General features: G+C 37.0%; 4 protein-coding genes across 5 annotated transcripts; 1 reads left to right on the forward strand and 3 right to left on the reverse strand.

Moving 5' to 3' along the window:
- Positions 1-2,341: 2,341 nt before the first annotated feature.
- LOC124438621 (octopamine receptor-like) lies at positions 2,342-6,829 on the forward strand. Of its 2 annotated transcripts, XM_046988796.1 has the most exons (3): positions 2,342-2,487; positions 2,647-2,772; positions 4,464-6,829. In XM_046988796.1, exon 3 carries the CDS (start codon positions 4,464-4,466, stop codon positions 6,531-6,533), a length of 2,070 nt encoding a protein of 689 aa, XP_046844752.1. In that variant the 5' UTR covers positions 2,342-2,487; positions 2,647-2,772; the 3' UTR covers positions 6,534-6,829. The 2 variants fall into 2 exon arrangements, with proteins under 2 accessions (XP_046844752.1, XP_046844753.1); XM_046988797.1 differs by lacking the exon at positions 2,647-2,772.
- Positions 6,830-9,093: 2,264 nt separating this feature from the next.
- On the reverse strand, positions 9,094-12,045 carry LOC124438623 (cytochrome c oxidase subunit 5B, mitochondrial-like). The gene is made up of 4 exons (XM_046988798.1): positions 11,842-12,045; positions 11,322-11,398; positions 11,155-11,254; positions 9,094-9,292 (listed from the first exon to the last, which is right to left on the reverse strand). The coding sequence occupies exons 1-4, from the start codon at positions 11,954-11,956 to the stop codon at positions 9,174-9,176; spliced, it is 411 nt and encodes a 136-aa protein (XP_046844754.1). The 5' UTR covers positions 11,957-12,045; the 3' UTR covers positions 9,094-9,173.
- A 681-nt stretch (positions 12,046-12,726) lies between these two features.
- On the reverse strand, positions 12,727-15,137 carry LOC124438044. The gene is made up of 5 exons (XM_046988030.1): positions 14,175-15,137; positions 13,872-13,940; positions 13,471-13,532; positions 13,271-13,344; positions 12,727-12,996 (listed from the first exon to the last, which is right to left on the reverse strand). Exons 1-5 carry the CDS (start codon positions 14,292-14,294, stop codon positions 12,902-12,904), a joined length of 420 nt encoding a protein of 139 aa, XP_046843986.1. The 5' UTR covers positions 14,295-15,137; the 3' UTR covers positions 12,727-12,901.
- Positions 15,138-15,281: 144 nt separating this feature from the next.
- LOC124438042 (uncharacterized protein C5orf49-like) lies at positions 15,282-17,173 on the reverse strand. Its single transcript, XM_046988029.1, has 5 exons — positions 16,952-17,173; positions 16,757-16,795; positions 16,625-16,687; positions 15,867-15,983; positions 15,282-15,636 (listed from the first exon to the last, which is right to left on the reverse strand). The coding sequence occupies exons 1-5, from the start codon at positions 17,054-17,056 to the stop codon at positions 15,472-15,474; spliced, it is 489 nt and encodes a 162-aa protein (XP_046843985.1). The 5' UTR covers positions 17,057-17,173; the 3' UTR covers positions 15,282-15,471.
- Positions 17,174-17,238: the final 65 nt, after the last annotated feature.

The following is a 17,238-nucleotide window of genomic DNA, read 5'->3' on the forward strand; positions in this document are numbered from 1 at the left end:
CATATAAAATGACGACTTAATCTAATATTCTCTCGTATGAAATAACAACTTTTATAAATGTCGTTCTTCATCTCGTCCTTTATAAATGTCGTTCATGTCGTCTTTTTGAAATGTCGTTCATCTCGTCTTTTACAAATGTCGTTCATCTCGTCTTTTATAAATGTCGTTCTTCATCTCGTCTTTTCCAAAAGTCGTTCATGTCGTCTTTTATAAATGTCGTTCTTCATGTCGTCTTTTATAAAAGTCGTTCATGTCATCTTTTATAAAAGACGTTTATGTCGTCTTTTTGAAATCTCGTTCATCTCGTCTTTTATAAATGTCGTTCTTCATCTCGTCTTTTATAAAAGTCGTTCATGTCATCTTTTATAAAAGACGTTCATGTCGTCTTTTTAAAATGTCGTTCATCTCGTCTTTTCGAAAAGTCGTTCATGTCGTCTTTTATAAATGTCGTTCATCTCGTCTTTTATAAATGTCGTTCATCTCGTCTTTTATAAATGTCGTTCTTCATGTCGTCTTTTATAAAAGTCGTGCATGTCATCTTTTATAAAAGACGTTCATGTAGTCATTTTGAAATGCCGTTCACTCTGTCTATTCTTTGTTCATGTCGTTATTTCAATGTCGTTTGTGTCGTCTTTTTGAAATGTCGTTCATGTCCAGTAGACTAAATAGGCTTAAGCCTAAAGGCCCGGGATTTTGACGTAATTATTTTTTGTTTTTTTTTCCATTCCGGACCAGTTAAATGTTTAGAATTCAGACCATATATGCTGTTAAAAACCGTACGATCTGCCGCTCAAATTCACGATAGTCAGAACTCGCGAAGTTCGAACTTTAAATTTATTCCTTATAGTTGATACGATGAGTTACAAAAACAAGCTGGGAAACGCAAAGGCAAAAGAGCGTAAGGAACGCAAATATCATCAAGAGACTGAACTCAGTGGGAGGAATTGATATTCGACTAATTTTGTTTTGGCCTACAGGCCCCATAATAAGTAATCCGCAACTGGGTAGACATGCATATAGACAGATATAAAGGTAGGCATAAAGGTGGACACGCAGGGTGGTTTAAGTGTGGCTTAAGGGTCAAAGAGTGGTTAATTCATCGTTATTTTTAATCTACTTTGAAATTGCATTCTCAAGTAAACAATCAAGTTCATCGTCATAAACCTGAGAAAAACGTAAGCCAAATATGTCTTTAAAAATAACCAATGAACATGATTGTTCCGCAGCTCGCTATATGGACTACTTTGCAACTCCCTATCGATTGAGAATAAGATAGTGAGTAAAGGTTTAAGTAAAAACTGACTGAAATTGAAGAAGTTGCAATAGCATACTATTATTATTCCTCTAATGCAAATTACGACTTAAATAAAACATTCAAATCGCGTTTTTATTCATCATCCTCGTGCATAAATGTTTAAAATCGCAAGTCGAAAACATCATTGCGGGCAAAATCAAAAGAAGCCAAATAAGTTTTAAAAAACAGATACAATTATGCATCACTCAACATGCACCAAAGTGCACGTTTAAGTTTTCCATTTAAGAAAACATCTGTCTTTTTTTCTTACGCAAACTTTGCTACAGATTTGCGGCTGAAAAAAGACAGTTTTTTTATATTTTATTGTTGGAGCAGAGACTAAACAACGTCGGTTAGTTAGAAAAAATATTTATTTAACAAATGAGGTGAATACCACTGTTTCAACAAAAAATCAATTTAATTTGAACGGAATTAAATCTAATTAAAATAATATTTCAAGAAACCTCGGTTCGTCAATACTTGTGACGGTCGATTATTAGCAGTTCGCAAAGCAATTAACGAGCGAAGTTTGTCATGTTGAAAAATGACAATAAATCTATTTTAATGAAGTGGACAACTATGTTTGGCAGAAAAGCTAGTCTAGTCGAAATGGAAATTAAATGTAATTTGTAACGCCACATGAACTTTTTTTAACTTCATAGCCCATACACCTTGATACATCGGCGCTTCATACATTTCGGTTCGATTTTCAAATGCACTTCGATACTATGTTGCTTTGTAAATTTGTAACGTCCTATTTTGAACTGTCCCTCAGCTTAAAGCTAGCAGGATCTGTGACACATACACGTTCGGGCCTTCGAGGTGAACTGTCTATCTACAAAGGATCGCTGTTCAGCTGTAATCGAACCAAAAATAATGAATACTCATGATTACGCACGTGCCAAAATTAACACGCGGTTATTCTGTATGGGATGGGCCTGACCCTCCAAGCAATACGGTATTTGGTATGTGTGATCAAGTGTCAAATTTAATTAAAAATAAGAAGCTTTCCTTTCTCGTATTTCCACATTATTGTAAAAAGGGAACACGAAACGGGAAGAAACTGGCATTCCACACTCCACGAGAAAAGTGGAAATTTTAAACTCGAACTGTTTTTCTCTCATCAGTGAAAAGAGTACAGTCGAAAAGCAAGTCACGGTACATCACCTCGAAACATCGCTCTCAAGTCAGAGGTAAGGCAAACAGATTAATCAAAGATATAATTAGCGTTTTGAAATTAAATATTTTCATGAGACGCATTGTTGACACGTTAAGAGCTCGCTTGACTTTTCATTAACGTGTTATTGAATATGCAGTTGACATGTAGTAATCATGAAACATTCAAACAATAGAGAGGGGTAAACACGTTCGGTTGTGGTTGGAGAGCCTAGGGCAAACGGAGGCGAACGCGTTTGCTTTTGAGACCAGTTGAAAAACTTCGACCAAGAATAATCGATTTTGGTATTCAAAGAGCAAAGGTATGGGATTATACAGTGAAGCCCGCGAGGCTTTCATTTGACTGCATTTTGTTCTGTTATCGCACGCTTATTTTCGGACTCTATTTCAAGAGATAATTAAGTCGGCCCTTACAATATATTTAGGTTCTGGAAATTTTTCGATTGACGATATTAACACGAAGCTAAGTTAAATATACATTCGCGAAAAAGTTGGTTGCGCTCACGATCCCCAAAACTGTTCTCGTGCTTCACCATAACGAGACAAGTTTTAAGAAATGCCCTTAAAGCTTCGAAAGCGATTTCAATTCATTTCATCGTATTCTCTTAACTCGTACGTATACGAACGTTCTTTTGAGGTTCAACCGCACCTTACCAACCGTGAAACTCGTATATGAATGTGATAATGACCTAATAACTTGATGATCATTGCAAAGAAAGCAAATATATGATTGAAGTAGAACTTGTTAATTACAATTCAATGCGTTGGTTTTGCACTTGAACCACAATCCCTAAAAACAGCGCGTGAGCACAAATGATCACATACATATATATAGAGAGAGTTGTACTTGTTATTTATGCAAATGTTGTTTCAGAACCTCAAAGTAATTGTAACATATGAAAACGTAGCTTGTAGAGCAAAATAACAGATCCATGTTGCTCGCTTATCAACGTCAGCAATAGCCGAGAAACGGGAATTGGTGATGAAATGCGCCATATTAAAACTAAACTGATCGCAATACGATCAAGATTCGATAAGATTCCGATAAGATTCTATAAGCGTACTTCATCTCGATACGTACAATTTTTTAGTTTCAAATGATCTCGATGGACCAACTACAGTCTGAAACTTCTAACTGTCAACGCGACTTTATAAAAAAATCATTCTGTACATTCTATTAATGTTTGCTTTCCTGTTTCGTAATGCAGAAATTCATCACCTCACCATGGCCCCCAATCGATATTGTTAATCAAATTAATTAATTATGGGCAGAATGTTAGTCAAATTTTAAGCGCTGGTAACAGGCTTGACGTCCGGCGTCCTAATTCTTTGAAGAAATATTAATTAATGAAGACAACGTCTTTGTGCCATCAGAAAAACACATTTGTAGCTGAATCAAAATTTGTTATTCTTTTTGTAATTAAATCAAATGACCTACATGTTATCTGCAACATGCACAAAATCAGACCGTAATGTTAGAACCGTAATACAAGCCGATAGTTTGGCAAAAGTATTTTGGCGCGAACGCAAACGTTTTTTCTCACTGATTAAGGAAAAACGTAAAGGATTTGATTTTAGAAGAAGCTTAGTCCATTTTAATAACGACAAACGCACCAAATCATTCAAAATTTTTGTAATAGATTTAGAGACTAATGAAAGGCCATTCATTCTATAGGAGACACACTTTAAAGTAAAGTTATATGAACATTTGATAAGAACTCAAATGTATATCTATATAACGCGAAAGTAAAACTAAACTAGAAAAAGGTCTGTTCTTGCCAAGACAAACAAACGAGCGGTGTACAGGTGCCTTAGCCAAATTTAGGGGCCTAAATAAGCCGTTTGATAAGCAAACAGTGAGCGCAAAACAGGCTGTCATTGGTCATTTCTCATTGTTTAGCTGCCTCTTTCTTCTTGACCACATAGGTTGCTACGCAACATCTGCGCGTCAAAAATAACACGCTAACCACCGACGATATATTTTCCCTTGCAGATGAACGGTTCGCACAACATGACAGAGGAGTGTAACCAATCATCCAGCAACCACTTTCTCCTTGAACAACCATCGCCATTCGACATCTTCGTCGGCATACTCATGATACTCATCATAATCATCTCACTACTGGGCAATCTTTTGATCTTGTACGCCTTCGTGACAAGTCCCAAGTTGAGAATCGTGAACAACTACTTCATAATGAACTTGGCGCTCTCCGATATCTTGACCACGTGTTTAGTGATACCTTTCGATGTTGACATGACGCTTCACGTGCTAAGCAGTTGGAGCTATGGCCATGCTATGTGTAAAGTATGGACCACAGCGTACACGATTTCTGTTCCCACCTCCATCTTCACTCTTTGCGTCGTCAGCATCGATCGATACTACGCGATCTCAAATCCCCTTGGATATAGAGCGGGTGTAACGTTGAGCAAGAAGAAAGCAATGTTCTTTATTCTAAGTGTCTGGGGCCTGAGCTTGTTCATGGCTTTCCTGCCCGATGCGGTTGGACCACTATTCAACAAAACTTTATCACGTGACTTGCCGCCCGAGTGCACCAAAACGTACGTCTGCACCTTCGACATGTCGCCTGGTTACTCCGTTGTGATAACCATCATAGCATTCTTCCTACCATCTATCGTCATGGCAACATTGTACGCAAGAATGTATTTCATCATTACCTTCAAGAGATGCGTGTACGACGCGAGACAACAAGATGAACAAGTGCTACGTTCAAAATGGCGACGGCTCGGGAGCATGAGCGGATCTAGGATAAGTAGAGTTTGGCAAGATGGAAACAGGAAATCTTTTTCCAACGTTGAAAATCATAATGCAAGAGAAAATCGAATGGAAGCAAAAAGAATGTTTCGGCTGGATGAAATAATCGTGAATGGAAATCTACAAAAACATTTCGATCAAAATGAAAACATTTCAACACCAAGAAAAAAATCTGACGAATCGAAATATTGTGCAAACGGCTTCACGTTGGGAAATGAAAAAGGTCTTGCAGACATGATGAAATTTCCCAGAAAAACGAGTGTGTGCGACGAATTCGGGATCATAGCCGAGGAAAGCCCGAAGCCTGGTAACTACAAACAAAAGAAAAACACGAGCATGGATTATGAGAACCACGATGAAATCAAAATGGACGAAGCAATATTGGGTAGGACTGTGATTATCAACCCTTGTGCCGAAAATGTTTCTAATGAAAGCACAGCCACGCAAGGCTCTGCGCAAGGCAACTCTAAAGATATTTCAAGCAAACGAAAGGGCGAAAAACTTCCCAGTAAAATTCAAGGAACACAAAAGATCATAAATGAAAACACCGAGGTTAACATTGACCGTGAAATTGACGACAGCGGAAAAAATTCAAAGAAAACTGACAATGAGGTAAATGAGCGCGAAAATTGTAACGTTGAAGCAAATTGCCGCGAAAGCAAGCCAACCGAAATATCAAACGAAAGAAATAAGCCTCTAAGCAGCAGCGTAAATGCGGAAACAGTTGAAATCCCACACAGCCAACCTAAGATGAACGGATCAAATGCCACAAAGATGAATAAAAAAAGCTTTGAAAATATGGAAGCCCTGACTATCGTAAATCTTACCGAGGTCACGAAGAATGACAGCGTAAGAAAAAGGAATGATCAAATATCAAATGACGAGCAAAGAAAAAATATGGAAAAGAAAATAGACTTCGCATCGTGGAAGCATTTCCATGAAATATCCAAAAGAAAAGTGGAAAGAACGAAAAGTGAGACGAAATCGAGGTTGTCGTCGACGAATTCCACGGAAAACAGGCCAAGCCATTCGTTACACCAGACCAAACTGGCACGAAACATCTCGGTGATTGTGTTGGTTCAGCTGGCGTGTTGGTATCCCTACTGCGTGTCCAGTATTGTGTACAACTTGTGTCATGGCTGCACGCATATCAGCTCAGCATTTCAGTATCTGTTGCTCGCGATTGGCTACTTGAGCTGCGCCATCAATCCGTTTCTGTATGCGTACCAACAGCAATCGTTCCGACAGGTTTTCAAACGAATGATCAAAAAATTGAGATTAAAACACTAAGGTATCCAGGATTTTCACACGAATGACCGACACACTTAAATAGCGAGGTTTTCAAACAAACAATTAACACACTAGTGTATCGAGGTTTTCGCGCGAAAGAGGTTTTTAAACGAACGACCAACAAACTAAAGTATCACATCGAGTAGTCAGAGTAACTTCAAGTCATAAACGAGATTGAGAAGACGAGCAAAAACAAGAGCTCGTCAATGTAATTTTATCTCATATAGCAATGTTGTATTTTCTAGTTGTATTCTAGCTACGTATTCAAAAATAGAAATAAACGAAGATGTTTAAAATGATTTTAGGACCTTTTCAACCGGACGTCGACGAAAACTACAACAATTGCGTAGCGCCGATGAATAAACGATTTTTTCAATAGATGAAAAATCTTTTCCACGCAAACATTTTTCGCACACCATCATTCAGTTCAAAATAAACACAATATTTACATACGAGGACTGGGTAGGAGAACGTCCTTTCTATGTGGTGCTTATTTACTTTACGGTAGTGAAATCACGTCATGTTTGAGTTAACGCTTTATTCTATTGATTCTTCGGTTGAACTCGTAGCTTTTCATCGTCTATGAGATTTTTTAAACGTCAAAAAAGTAGGGGAAGACTATCCGAGCTTCCACCATGCTACGCATACATGAATCTCGAAGATGCTAAAAAGCTACGAGTTTAATCGAAGAAGCAATAGCGTAAAACGTTAATTGAAAGATAACCAGGTTTTATCATCGTAAATTAAATTATCACCACATAAAAAGGAAGTTCTCCGACCCGGTCCATAAACACAAACATGCGACAATACTCTCTGGTTTGAAGCATTCACTTTCATACACAAGAATGATAGGAATGTAAGCTGTTTTTATGAAGATGGCAACCGAAACCAGGCAAACAAAAATCAAGTGCTCTATGCTGAAGCAGAGCTTGTAAAATATAATACATGATGAAACACGAGTTACTATTTAGGATTTATTTACTTGATGAGGGTACTAACGACTGCCATACTGAACTGATATATAATACAATAAAATCCTGTGGAGTTTCAAGGCCAGTGTGACCGCTCTCCTTTTTTACAAAACCCCAGATTCGACCAAAAATATGAAAACACCTGCATCGGCAGGCTAACACGCACCCCAAAAGCAGGAGGTCAATTGGAAGTTTTATGTTTTGATAAATAACAGTATAAACTATAAATTACGATTTCTGAACAATCATCTCATCTGGTAGTATTATAATGCATTGATGAATAGTAGTAAAACATCGATCCGTAACGTACATGTCGAAAACAGTGAAAATCTATTGTTTAAACAAAACTGTTATAGCGGTTGTTTTCTTTTTCCATTTTGGTTTCTTTTTCACTGTTTAAAACTCACTAGAACCCTCGGCCATTTAAAAACGAATAGCTTTAAGTGGTCATCGTTAATGTATAAATAAACAATGATGAAACAATCTGCACGCCCTTTGAACTTTGCTATGTTTATACATTGCACGGGCATTTCGAGAATTTCGTAAGAAACATGATACCGTTCATTACCAGTCTTCTACATATAGATAAAAAGTACACGTGTCTGTCCGGCCCTGTGTGCATGGGCAATACACAGTACATGCTGAAAGATTGTTATATGCAGTGCGGTGTTTTTTGATCATATTATTATTTAATTTCACAGTACATGCTGTTATGTAGCTTGATTAACTTCCAGTTCACGTGTCTGTCAGGCCATGTGTGTATGGGCAATACACAGTACATGCTGTTATGTAGCTTGATTAACTTCCAGTTCACGTGTCTGTCAGGCCATGTGTGTATGGGCAATACACAGTACATGCTGTTATGTAGCTTGATTAACTTCCAGTTCACGTGTCTGTCAGGCCCTGTGTGCATGGGCAATACACAGTACATGCTGTTATGTAACTTGATTAACTTCCACTTTTACTTTCAAATTTAGACATTTAACACGTTTACTACAATTTAAAATAAGATAGTTTTGAACATTGTTTGATATGCACATGGATTTTCAGACTGGTTTGAACAAAGTTATGCATCTTTTCAAAAATTTTTTGCATTTATGAGCAAATTACCCCAGAAGTTGGAACTAAAACCCCAGAACAAAAACCAAAAAGAAAGTTTTCAAAAACCCCAGATCTAGCGGAAAAACCCCAGGGCTGGCAACGCTGTTCAAGACCAGATGAAACACGCGGTTCATTCTATAGTGTATCCTATAGTTCATCCTATAGTGTATCCTATAGTTCATCCTATAGTGTATCCTGTAGTTCATCCTATAGTGTATCCTATAGTTCATCCTATAGTGTATCCTATAGTTCATCCTATAGTGTATCCTATAGTTCATCCTATAGTGTATCCTATAGTTCTTCCTATAGTGTATTTTTTACATATAGTATGTAAATATTTTATCCATTCTGTACTGAATATGGCACCATAGCATACTTGCATTGAAACAATTTGTCGTCTATCCAATACGTTCACGAAAACCATTGCATTCGAGTTTTTGAAAAAACGCAAAAATAATTTACGGAAAATAAACTTCTGCCACAAAAACTCATCCGAAATCATCAATTTAATTGGGAAAAAACAACAGCCTGACATCACAAATAACTCATGAAACGGCGCAGTCTGTAATCAATGGTCAAAATTATATGGAAGACCAGGAACCAATTCAAAGTAAATACCACTATCAGATCTTTGCGGTTTGCCTTTCTTTAGAGTAAACCATTCGATGTAGGTCATGTCTTCCTCGCCTAAAACACGAAGACTTGCCGTTAGACAATGATATTGCTATGTACTTGCCGTTAGACAATGATATTGCTATGTACTTGCCGTTAGACAATGATATTGCTATGTACTTGCCGTTAGACAATGATATTGCTATGTACTTGCTGTTAGACAATGATATTGCCATGTACTTGCCGTTAGACAATGATATTGCTATGTACTTGCCGTTAGACAATGATATTGCCATTTACTTGCCGTTAGACAATGATATTGCTATGTACTTGCCGTTAGACAATGATATTGCTATGTACTTGCCGTTAGACAATGATATTGCTATGTACTTGCCGTTAGACAATGATATTGCTATGTACTTGCCGTTAGACAATGATATTGCTATGTACTTGCCGTTAGACAATGATATTGCTATGTACTTGCCGTTAGACAATGATATTGCTATGTACTTGCCGTTAGACAATGATATTGCTATGTACTTGCCGTTAGACAATGATATTGCCATGTACTTGCCGTTAGACAATGATATTGCTATGTACTTGCCGTTAGACAATGATATTGCCATGTACTTGGTTTTGGGGAAGTTGCAATTACCGTGACTCAGTTCAACATTAGGAAAAAACATGCTCCGCAAAATTTGATTTTGTTATCTCAACATATGAGCTTTTATAAAAACAAGACGACACTTGGCCGTGATTTTTCCACTTCATTCCATTTCGAAACACGACTTTGGAACGAAGTCGAAATATCACCATAAATTGCAGTCTTGTTTTTATAAAAGCTCATACCTTGTGTTCACGAGATGAGCATGTTCGTTCTTACATTTTATTAAATTGTATGCTGGTAAAGGTTTTTTTAACATTAGGACTTGGTATTTTTTCCAACATGGTTAACTAGATGTATGTAGATGTAGATCGTCCAGGTTAGTAATGAAGGATTGTTGACACCTTAGCGGTAGTCATCTTAAGAGTCCAAAAAAGATTTTCACATTTTGACTCTGAAGATGACTACCGCTAAGGTTGTCGAAACGTCAGTCAACAACAACAAAAACAGTCCTTCTCAGGACGATAGTAACCTGGACGATCTACATCTACAAACATGTAACGATACTCAAGGGTTCAAACCATTTACTTTATGGTTAACTAGAATAAGTAATGATGGTAAGTTTTGTGAGTTAACTGCTTGATTAGTAGTTAGTCATAGGTAGTTGATTAGCCAAGCAAATCCATTTGACTTGATGAAATTTAGAATTTCGTGATTCAGTCATATAGATCATTCTAGTAGTGGTCAAAAAATTCTTAAATAAGAATTCTCCATCACAGACTCGCAGTCATAAGCCAATTTATGTTGATACAGTGAGAACTGAAAGCTGAATTTGGCGTACACTCCAAATGTCACCCAAAAATGGTTATTAATGACAGGTCATTGTTCATTACAGGTTTTATTCATCTATTTATTTAAAAATAGTTACATACTATAGCCTATTCAATGCAGAGATTGTAGATACTTTTCAAGTAGATCTTATCCATGACAGAAAAAGTGGTTGTCAACAGCAAGCGGTTGCAAAACATAGGGGTTGCAAAACTAAGATTTCATTCAATAAAATTTTGAACAATCTGCCTTAATTCACTGAAATTGATAGTTGTAGTCAATAGCAATGTAAAGACCTTATTTAAGATTTGAACACATTACAGTGCTACATGAGCCAGCTGTTGACATAACTAACAAATTTGCCATTCACTTCACTTTTCCAAAGTTGAAAAATAGAAATTATCTGCTCACATTTGATTATTGAAATTTGAGCCCTGTTTACGATGCTCTTTCCTAATCGAGAGATACATAGCTTGACAGAGTGGTTTTTTTACAAAATACTTACTTATGCATCCAACAATTCTCTCGTCCTCCATTGAAGGCACCTTGATTGGGTTGTCTTTTGTTCCACCAGGTCCACTGTAAACTTTTAAGTTGTAAGGGTCCTAGACAACAAGCACTCTCTGTCAAAAAATGTATAAAATTTACAAGATCGAAGACTTTAATACAAACCATATCGCCTTCCATGTGTTTTTCCAACTCTCTCTTCTCAGGACCTGTCACCTGATCTTCGTCCTGAGCAATACCGCCTAAATATCAAAACTGTATGAAGAAAGGGTTTTCTTATCTAACAAAGAGGGATGGTTGAGAGACACGAAGAGGGGGATCCAGCATTAGACAAAATATATTATGAAAACCCATTGATCGGTAAGATTTTGTTCTTTCAAAATTCATAGCCATTCATGCCACTTTTATAGACTAAACTAAAACCAGAAACGCAATACTTAAAATGATGCCATTAAACTTGTTACAAAATTCAAAGCACTTTTAAGTTGGAATAATTCTTTTGGTAAGGATAGTTACAGTGTTAAAATGAAACAAAGGCTATTAAAGCCATCGACCATTAGGGATCTCAGTCAAATATACTAGTTTCATTCACAGGAAAAACAAACAATGGAAAGGTTTCATGCAATTCTGACACATTGAGTTCGACAAAGCTGATATCTTATCTATATAAAATTGTTTGCTGTACCTTGGTCAGCAGAAGCCATTCTTTTGGTCATAGCAGCAGTGGAAACCCGCAATTGGCTTGCTGCGGGTACTCTACACAAACTTCGAAAAGAAGAAGTCAATAATCTGTAAGCCATAGTTCGCAAACTTCGAGGTAAGTTTCTATTGAATTTGACAAGTAAGAAAACTATGCAATTTCAATATGGCCGAATATTACGAAATCCTCATTATCTCCAATTGTTTCTCATTGTCCCATGTTGTCCCCAGGAAACCTCGTGGAAAAGAGAAAACTTCATGTAAGTAAGGTTAGCCCAATGGGTTAGCCAGTACTTTCTTCTAATTTATCACCAGCTTGTCAATACGGAAAATTGGTGGGAGAGAGCTTCAGACGACTTTTCTATCAAAAAACGTTGAAAAAATAGCAAAGGCAAGCCAAAAAATGTTCAGCACAACTGAACTAGTTGGTGAAAGTTGATCGTTCAGATCGCCGAAGTTCTGAGAAAAAGATGGATGACGACGACGGTAATCATCTCAGAGAACAAACAGTATTCCCAACCTAACAACTTCACAAAACTAGACGATCAACTTCCACAAACTCTCGTTAACTATCTTTTATAATAGTCAATGTGGCCAGACTAAATTGACGGAGACTCACATATTAAAACTAATTGGGTTGTTCCACGATAGTCATGATGTAACTAATCAACGGGCAAAGGATTAAAGCAGTTTTCTTCCTAAGAGATCGCCATTTTAAGCGAAATATGTTGAACGAGGCCAGTCAGTATGAAAGATTTGTAGGTTACAGAAAGTATCGCCGAGGATTTGTCTGGATGTAACAATAATTTAACCAATGTTTTCAGCTGTACGTTGAGAACTTCATTTTGAGCCCCAACTCAACAAATTCACGTAATTGCTATATTGTCTAATGGCATGTTTCTAAACTCAATAGTCTAAATCTAAGACCTATGAATATTTGGTTTCCACAAAGTTGATATATCAATCAGTGTAATTATATAAATACATTATAATATACATTGCCTAAAATTTAGTAAATATTATTGTACAACTAGATTCTAAATTAGTTAATCAACATAACTATGGCCGTCTTCGAAAAAACAGTCGGGATTATCACAGGAGCGTATTTTTCTATTCCAATGGCCTCCAAAAGTAAGGAAATCTAAAATACAAAGTATTCTGCTTTGGATCGTAATTTCTATGAAAACCATATCAAATATTGCAAGATGACCGTGAGTTCGGGACCTCGGGTCATCCTCATCGGTCTTCTAGATCATGACAAGTTATTACATAAGCAAATCAGTAAAATGCATGCTATAGGAACGTTTCACGAGTCAAACTCATTAGAAAAAGAACCATATTTTTCATGATAAAAAGATTAAAGACAAGATTAAGAAAATTCCTGTTGGACGTTGTTTGAAACGAATTCAGCTTACTTGATCGCGGGAGACTTTCGGAGTCAAATCCACCCTTTCGTCGTAGCAGTTTTAAATCGTCGTACGTAGTGCTCCTACACAAGACGGACACGTTAAAATCAAAGTAAAACACGTCTGGTTTAAAGAAACTTTTAACCATTCAACTTCAAACTAACAAATAACTCGAATTTTGCGTTCTTCGTTAGGGTAAGTTCACCTACCAATGGTTATGAAACAAACACATCGTTTCGTAGTCCCTGTACAACGGAATATCAACTCGCACCTAGGAAAGAGAAGTGCTATTACACACGAAGGCAAAACTTTAGAGTCTTAAAACAATTAGTGCTTTCTTTAATTTCTCTGCAATATCGTCTTAAAGTACATCGTTTTTTTCTTGAGCGATTGCCAACGATTGCAAAACCGAGATAATTTCATATCATGTTTACAGAATGAGTATGAAGCACCATTGAACTCAGTCCGTTTGTCAAGCAAAAGTCACGAGTAATTTTCTACTTTACGCCTCAGGCAACGATGACATAATATGTACTTCTCAATTTGACAAACAATGCTGAGAATGTTTGCGTATACAAGTACTTGGTTTCTATGTAACAATCGTACTCACCGAGATATACCATTGTAATTTTACATCGTTTAGGACCATATCTTTCCATTTGCGGCGACCTCCTTCCCCCTGGGCAAAAAGAAAGGAAAAAAGTTCCTGCTTAAACTAATTTTGGCGTGGTAGATTCACATATGCAATTGTCATCCACGAGGTGGGTGCGTTAAATATAGAGTTTTAATCCACTTTCAACATCGCATTTTTTTACATTGATTTTCGATAAGGAAGCGTGATGATGCTTAAAATCGATATTTACGTAAGTCTGTACGCAACAAGTTCCTTGAAACACATTTCACAACTACTCACTTTCTGTTGTTCACTTGATGAAAATTTCTCGTGGCGTTCTTGTTGCGGCTTTGGATCTTTTAGCCAAGTAAAATAATCTACGTCAAAATCAAAGTCACATTTAGAATTCATTTCGAACATGGAAAGTTGTCAACAAGTAAATTATCAGCAAAAAAGAGAATCGACTTATCTTATTTTCCGTGTTTACTTTCGCAGCTCTTGTTTTGAAAAGTTGCAGTTTGAATGACAAAAAATTTTCAGTTGCCCGTTACACATGCTCTCGTTTGCTCACGCGTTTATAATATTTGCGCGAGCAAAAACGAACGCAATTTTTTTGGAAAGAGACTAAAATCCCATTCACACAAAATCGGATTTCATCAGCACACCAAGGATTTTGACACGGGATTTTAGCGCATTATTACACATACCTCACAACATCCACAGTATATCGAATGAATTTGGGACCGGCAGCACCTGTTTTCATGACAAATATCCACAAAAGATAGACTAGTTTCGGTTTATCATTAGTCGGACGGTATATGCCAGTCTCGTTTCAACAACCGGGGAATCATTTACGTTAGACACTACGAGTTATGAACTAAGGCGCCAGCAAGTTTTTTGTTTGGGGAGGGGCATTTATGGCACTTCAAACATGTGACACTTATATTTTTAACTGTACAAATGAAGACTAGAGTCTTCATCAAAACTTCACTAAAATAAAGGACATTATAACTGTTTGTTATTAATGATTGCTCCCCTCAGTAGTCGGGGGGACTGGTTATGAGCAGAAAGCATAAAAATTGATCACACTGAAGATGTTTTGATTCAAATTAAAGGTAAAGAGCACACTATGTTTAACAAACTCTTCTAAGGTTTGACGTTTTCCAAAACTATACAATTGTTCACATATTCAGTGGCAAAGCCAGCCAGAACTTTAATCCGACTATAAAAATATTTCAGAGTAAAAAACGGGCTGGCTTTTCTGCTGCATATTCAGTGTCACACAAATGTTACTTCACTTAAAAAAAGGTAAAAACAGAAAAGACATTTTTCACATATCAAAAACTTGTTTTGTCTCCCTTCCCCCAAAACATTTCGTCGAGTAAATGTCACTGCTAACGATGCAAATTTGGATGGTATAAAAATGCTTTGAGAGCATAATGATAACTTTAATAAATGACAACTGAAAGACTAAAGTCATCTTAAAAAGTGAGCGATGGAACTTCAGTGTGCATTTACTTCTATATCAATATAACAAACCGAGCAACTTTCCAATGACAAAATAAAGGAAAATAACAATAATCTGTCACAAAGTTTATCAATGAAGGTCGCTATTATTTCCAATGTTCGTTCCACTAACCCGCAGAAAGTCTTTCTTACAAGTCTGGACCGAGAAGTGTTTGCGATCGACTTCCTCCAGAGGGGATCTTGACGGATGCCCGTACATCGATGATGAGAGACATGGGATGGCAAGAGAAGTTTCCTTTATTATGTTAAAGTAGAAGATGACTAAGATTAACATGAGGCATCAACCCCCCTGCATTGTTCAAAAGATATAAAAGATTCCGGTGGGTGAGTTGCTAATATTTAAAGAAAAAAACACGCAAAGTGGACATGCCCGTTCAAAACTAACAAACCCTTGGAATTCCTTCCTTTGTAGTACAGCTCATCTACATACTCAGCTCACTTGGCGATAACTCGTTATTTTCTTACCTCACTGTTCACGTGTAACCCAAGTGACTTGGCAAAGGCTCTATCGTCACGGTGAAGTTTCTGGTCGTATCCAACGGACACGTGATTCACCCGATCGTAGGTAGAAGGTTGGGCCCGCTTCAAGACGTATATAAAACGAAAATAAATTTGACCGAGTACAGACAAGAATACCTGGGGATGAAAACTGCGACCACCGACAACTAATAACGTATTTCCTCTATTTATTCCCAGTCTCTTATGAGTACCTCCCACTGGTCCCTCCTTAAAACAATCTCCCGCTTTCAGTAAATTAAAAAATCACCAGGAAGTCAACCTCACGATGAAATCACGACAAAATACGAATGCCAATTAAGCTTTGGTCGTTAACACAAGCGTTCAGTCGTTTGAAATTTAAAATGTAAAAATCAAAATAGTCATTTGCTTTGTCTCAAAATTTCAAACAAAATGATAGTCATTTGTTTGTATTTTTCTTTTTTCAAAATCCACGAACAGGATTGGGTATTTTAACAAATAGAAATTGATATTGAAGAATGGGTTGAATGAAATAGTATGCGCCGAAAATTTTACGTGAAAATATATTAAGCCCCCAGCTTCTTTTTACCCTTCCACTAACCCAGCACATAAATGTGGCGAAAACGATAGTTATTCTCAGGCATTACATCACCCTGATATTTGATAAAGATAATAGACTTAAGTAAAAAAGGCTATTAGCCTTACAATGTATACAATAACGATATGAATGTTACGAAGAAGCTCACTTTAGTTTGGGCTTTATAGTAGCTTCCAGGTTCGGATGGGTGTTTGTTTGCATCTCTTTCTGCCTATGAAAATGCCATGGAATAGTCAGATAAATATTATTACAGCTTGCATAATTTCCAGCCAAACCAAACCTCGCAAAGTTGCTTGTGTAACTGCTGTCTGTTGTACGCCTAAATCATACATAAAAGGCAGAGATCTTGACACACTATGAAAGACTAAAAGATTCGAGTATTCAAGATATGCACTACAGAGAATTCTTCCAAGATCGAAGACGACTCAAAATAGCGTGAGCTTATTCGTTCGTCGGTGTTGATAATTATACATACGTGTGATGACAAACCGGGAGGCCGCAGTATATCCAAAGCAGAGTTTCTTTGCTTTTCACTAGGATAAGTAATAGAATATTTTCGAGATGCATCCAAATGGGCCATAACAGCCTCGACTAAAGCTCATCAACTAAGCTTTTGGCAAATGAGAACGAGTTAAGTTGTTCGCATTTGGCAGTTAATTATCGTTTAGTTGAATTCATCAATGTTATGGTAACAAGAATCAATGTACACAACACTACAGGAGCATGCTTTCCGGTTGAAATTTGATACAGCAAACGAAGTAG

This window comes from Xenia sp. Carnegie-2017, unplaced genomic scaffold (assembly GCF_021976095.1).
Source record: "Xenia sp. Carnegie-2017 unplaced genomic scaffold, XeniaSp_v1 HiC_scaffold_19, whole genome shotgun sequence".
NCBI lineage: Eukaryota > Metazoa > Cnidaria > Anthozoa > Malacalcyonacea > Xeniidae > Xenia > Xenia sp. Carnegie-2017.